We start from the raw sequence: 5405 nt of genomic DNA, 5'->3' as shown, positions 1-5405 counted from the left end.
CCTGCCTGTGCCACCACCTGCCTGTGCCACCACCTGCATTATCACCTGCCTGTGCCACCACCTGCCTCCTGGGGCCCCCACAGACTCTTCCCTGGGGCTGTCCCAAACTCTGGGCTCCTCGAGGCGCCCCATGCCGCCTGCTCCCGGCTGTATTTCTCCCCCCAAGTGCACAATGCTTTCTCCCAGAGGCAAACCCGGTGGCCCTGGTGGCGCGCTTCCTTCCAGTCTTTTTTTCTCAACAGCTGGAAACACTGGACCTGGATCCAGCAGCATCCGCGGAATCTTGCCGGGACCAGGGGTCTTGGCGGTGCTGGGGGTGAGGGGTTCAGCAGCAGCGTCTGATCTCCGTGTGCCGCAGGCCAGGGCGGAGGCGGTGGCCGCCCAGCCGACTCTCAGCGTGACCGACGGGCCTAACGTGCCCACACCTGCATCCGCCCTCCCCCGCCCCCGGGCGGGGCTGGACGAGGGAGGGGTGGGCTCTGGACAGGTGGGGCCGGGGCCCACCCACTGTTTCCCAGCACCCTCTTGGGTGTGAGCTCGGCGCCCACCGCTGCAGCTGGACCCGGTGCTGGCCGCTGGCCGCGCTCCCGCCCACTCTGGCAGCTTCCTGGGATCACCTCCAACTAAACCACTTGTATTTACATCTCTGCTTCTGGGGGAAGCCAGCGTCCCACGGCCAGGTGCCGTGCCTGCCGGCCGCACGTGGCTCGCCGTGGCTCCTTCCGTCATCCAGCAAGTTCCAGCCAGACTGTTCCTGCTGCACCTGCAGCTGCCCCGGGCCAGCTGACAGCCCTGCCCCGCCCGGTCCTGGCTGGCCAGCTGCCGGGAGACGGGCCCCGCCCTCACAGCCCAGATGCCCTCACAGCCCAGAATCTCACCGTTAAAGCCCGGCCTGTGCAGGGCCATGGTGCGAGCGCCGGGAAGGGCGGGTGCCAGGGCCGGCGCCCTCAGCCAGGTCTCCACCCCCTTTCCACCAGAGGACAGCGAGGCGTGGTGCACACAGCCGTGCCCGCGGGACGTGCGCCCAAGGGGTCTGACCCCAGGTGGCCAGCAGGCTGGTAAGTCGCCCTTACTTGGGGGCATTTATTCCACTTTCTGGTTGCTATAGGCACGCAGAGTGGGCAGCCTTGACCTCAGTTGCTCTCTGCCTCGCTAATTAGCTAATTACTTCCTTAGGGTGGATTCCCAGGGAGAGAACTGCAGTGTCAAAGGGCAGGACTGGCACTCAGACTCATCCCCAGCCCCCGCCTTGAGTTTGGGCCTCCCACCCGCTTCCCACAGCGGTGCCCGGCCTTGGCCCACCCCACGCTGCCCGCCGCGAGCCTGCGCCCACCCAGCTCTGTATCTGGGCTGTCCCAGGCGCTTGAGAGGCAGCGTTCTCCCAGAGAGGAGGGGCGAGGGTCTGATGGAGAGAGCTGGTGCTCCTGGCACGCAGGCCGGACGTGGTTGGGTCGCTGAAGGGGCGAATGAGCCAGCAGGCACCTGCACCGTCGCTTCGGGCGCACAGCAGCTTCGGGCGCACAGCAGCTTTGAGGCCCGGGCTGGGGCGGGGCTGGGGCAGCCCCTGCTGCTGGCAGGAGGGGAGAGGCGCACAAGCCACAGAGCCAGCCCCCCAGTTGGCCACGGAGGCTGCCAGCTGCCCTGGCTCAGCACCTTCCCCGACGAGTGCTTTCCTTGCTCAGACCAGTGCCCAGCGCCGACCGCTCAGTGTTCCCGTCTGGAACGGGCACTTACTGATGGCCGCGTGGCCAGACGCCCGTGCTTCGTGGGGGAGGTCCGCACGGACCTCCCGAGCAGCTGGGCGGCGGCTTGGGCTCAGGGCTCGGCCTGGGGGGCCGCGCAGCCCCGGTGTGGACGGGGAGGCCCCGCCGCAGAGGGACCCGGCAGCGCGGCGCTGGCCCCCACGGCGTGGGCAGGTGTCTCTGGACCTCTGCACACCACTCGGCATTTCCAGGGTCACCCTACTCCCCGGCGCGAGTCCCGCGGACGGTTCTCACCCAGGGGCCGGCTGGGCCCGCCTAAGTGGGAGGAGCGGACAGTTCGAAAACCGCCACAGCTTCTCTGGTGGGTCGAGGTGACTCACGGAGATGACCCGGCACCCAGCAGCCGGACTCCTGACCGCCCAGAACCCGGCCTTGTGTGATGACAGAGCACCCAGCCACTGACCCCTCCAAAGCGCCCCCCTCGGTCCCGCTCTCGTCCTCAGGAGCGCCCAGTGCCTGGGCAGTCCCCAGGGTGGTGGCCCACCCCCACCCTGGCCGGTGCCCAGAGGCCCTGTCACTGCCTGCCCACACCCCTCAGCCGGGCCGCCACCATGAGGACTGGCCCCTCCGCGAGGCCTGGCCGCCGCGTCTCTGGGCTCCTGAAGCGTCGCGCGCTGAGCGCAGCCCGCCACGGCCCGGCCCACACCTCCGCCCCTTCCCCGCTGGCCTGTCAGCATCTCCTGCCTCGCTGTTGGCCGGGGTGAGGGAGGAAGCGCCGGCCCGTTTGCCTGTGCAAGCCCAGCCCGCTGCTCGTGCGGGAGAGCGGAGTCACCGGCTCGGGCGGCCCCGCGGAGGCCCTTCCCTGGCCGCTGTGTGCTGAGGAGGCCCCTGGCACGGGGGCCAGGCCCGTGGGGTGGCATTGCAAGGACTGGGCCCAGGCCGGGAGGGCAGGGGGAGGGCGCCCCCCTTCGGCTCCCTCTCGCTTGGGGCGGGGCCCGCAGGAGGGGCGTCCCGGCCCCCGCCCTGCAAGGCCGTGGTAGCTCCCCAGCCTTGCGGCTCCCTCCCGGGAACCCGGGAGGGGTGTGGACCCCGTGCCCGGGAGGTGTCTGCTCTGTCCACCCTGGGTCTGGAGTGGGGGTTTGCTGCCCAAGGGGAGCGCAGCGGGGGCGGCCGCGGGGACACGTGCCGCTACTCTGCTGTGGGGGTGCAGCGGGCGCGGCTGGCGGACAGCGAGGTGCCCTGCGCCCAAGGGGCTCCCGGCTGAGCGCCGCGGGGCCCTTTCAACTCACTGGGGGCGCCGGATGGGATCGGGCCCCGGAGGCGTCTGCATGTGGACCGATTAGCTGACCGCAAGGTCTGGCCGGGCCGAGTGGGCTCAGCTGGGGCCAGGTCAGCTGCGATTCCCGGGAAAGGCTGAGATTCCGGACCTGGCCGCACAGAGGGTCGGGCGGACCGGCTGGGGCGGACGGAGCGGCGAGTCCAGCAGCCTGGTGGACACGGCTACCAGGACGGGCCCTCGTCTGCTGCTGCCTCCGGGGCAGGGGAAGGGCCGAGGTGGTGGCTCCTGGGGGCCCAGAACCTGGCCCGCCTGGGGGTCCCCGCAGAGGCCCGGCAGGAGCCAGGGGGCTCCGAGGCGGCTGGGGTACCTGCACCAGACCCGCCTCTGGAGGCGCCGGCCGCAGGGTCTCATGCCCGGCTGCCGCTGCCCTCTTCCCCCCCGGGTGGGGGCGCTGGAGCAGCCCCGGCCTCTGTCCCCACAGGAGCCACTCGCTCATGTCAGGCCTGCGGCGCCAGCAGGGCCTGGTGTCAGCCCACCCAGGCTCGCTCCCACAGCATTGGGGTGCCTGCCCTCGGGGCTCACTGGTCGCTTCTTACTCCTCCTGGCTTGGTCGCCCCACCGCTGGGCTGTGCAGAACACTGGACTGGACCCCCAGATCCCTACGGAGGCCTGCCACCCTCCTTGGCCTGAGCTCAGGGGCCTCGAGGGCCCCAGAGGAGTGTACCCCCAAGACAAGCCCAGGCCGCCAGCCCTCCCGCCTGGCGCGAGCTGGCCAGGTGTTCCAGGCCGTTGGCGCCGGCGCTGGCCAGAACAGCCCTGTCCGGCGGCCACGCCGCCCGGCAGCAGAGGCAGGCCAGGGCCCCCGGTGACGGGGTAGCGAGCAGCCTGGGGGCCAGGCTGCCTCCTGGATGCCCCAGCGCTTGGCACCAGCTCTGTTCCGCCTGGAGCGCGGCTCAGAGCAGACAGCCGTGCTAATCCTGTCCCGGGCAGGCGGCCGGGAGGGGAGCCAGCGCCCAGAAAGCGGCTTGGAGTCCCCGCGGGTCGTGGGTGGCGGGACTGGTGCCACCGGAGATTAGGCACACCTGGCTGGCCCCACCGCCAGGCGGCCGGCGGGTCAGGCCCTCCCACTGCGATTGTCCGGCGCCGCCGACGTGGCCTGCTCTGCGGCTCGGCTGGGCCCCTGCCTGCTGGGACCCCGCTGGGTAATGTTCTCTCAGCATAACTCTATTTAAATTCACATTTCCATCATCCCCCAGAGGGGCCGGCTAGAGCTGAGCTGTGTGGTGTAAGCCGGGAGAGGATTAGAAGGGGTGGGTGTATTTTTCTCTTAGTGATGGGGATGGGGCGGGGGCGTGGGGGCGGCCCAGAGCTCACACCTCCCGTCCAGCTGGGCTGGGGCGCAGGGCCTCTCGCTGGAAGGCCCCTCCCCCGGCCGGCCCGCGCCAGTGCCACGGGCTCTGCCCCTTCTGCTAGCTGCCAGGGACACAGCACCCCGCCGGGACACCGTGCCCAGCCTGCCGACCTGCCGAAGCCCGTCCGAGGCCCCGTCCCCCCCACCCCGCTGCCCCGGGGTGCCCTGGAGTGGGGCGCCCACCCCCCCGCCATGAGGCCCCTTTCTCCAGAGCCAGCGGGGGATTCATTTCCTCTGCAGGAGGCCCTGGGGACGCAGGGCTGTGGCCTCTGGAGCAGAGGAGGGGCCGGGGCTGTCGGACTGGGCCCAGGCTCGGGGCCAGACGAGTGGCTCCCGGGGGAGGCTGAGCGGATGGAGGCAGAGCCGAGAGGGCAGCGTGGGGGCAGGGAGGGTGCGTCCTGGCGGGCAGCTGAGGCGGGAGCCCAGGCCCCCAGCCCCGGGGTGCAGGATGCTGGGCGGGAGGGGCCGAGGGCAGGCGATGAGGCAGCAGGGAGAGGAAGGCAGCTCGCAGCCTCGTGGATGCCAGAATGTGCAAAGCAGCATCTGCTTTTCTGTTTTTCCCCACTGTCAACAGCCTGGCGCTTGGAGGGGCTGCAGCCGCCTCTGCCGGGGGCCGTGCCCCGGCGCAGCGGGCGGGGTGTCACCGCCCCTCCGGCAGCCAGCAGAACCCTGCAGTGCGGGGTCCCGGGTCCCGCGGGCCGGCTCGGGGGAGCCGAGGGGCTTCCCCTGGGGCCTCCGCTTAGCGGGGTGGGGGCTTTGGCTGTGTCCCTGGGACCCCAACACCCCGGGATGTGCCACTCCTGTCCTCTGGGGGACTGGCTGGGGGCGCGGGGGTCCAGGTGGCTTCTGCGTTGACCCCTCACCCCAGCCCCTCAGCTCGGTCCGGCGGTCCTCTCCTGCACGCCCCTGGCTGCCCCTGGCTGCCCCTCCCCTGTGCCAAGTCCTCTATGCGGCCCGGAGAGGCGAGACACTCGCCGAGGCTGCACAGCCGAGCACCTGGTCGCAGCACCGG

The 5405-nt window shown here is 71.2% G+C and overlaps 1 protein-coding gene across 1 annotated transcript in view; it reads left to right on the top strand.

Moving 5' to 3' along the window:
• Nucleotides 1–5405, top strand: part of LAMC3 (laminin, gamma 3) — a 78706-nt gene that overhangs the window by 743 nt on the left and 72558 nt on the right. The window contains exons 2-3 of the mRNA XM_012721199.1: nt 978–1058; nt 3143–3345. Of these exons, the coding sequence (XP_012576653.1) occupies nt 978–1058; nt 3143–3345 (284 nt within the window). The remainder of the gene's footprint in view (nt 1–977; nt 1059–3142; nt 3346–5405) is intronic.

This window comes from Condylura cristata, unplaced genomic scaffold, assembly GCF_000260355.1.
Source record: "Condylura cristata isolate star-nosed mole 26May11 unplaced genomic scaffold, ConCri1.0 scaffold00006, whole genome shotgun sequence".
NCBI lineage: Eukaryota > Metazoa > Chordata > Mammalia > Eulipotyphla > Talpidae > Condylura > Condylura cristata.
The sequence above is the reverse complement of the archived record's forward strand: the minus strand, read 5'-3'. Positions and strand labels throughout refer to the sequence as shown.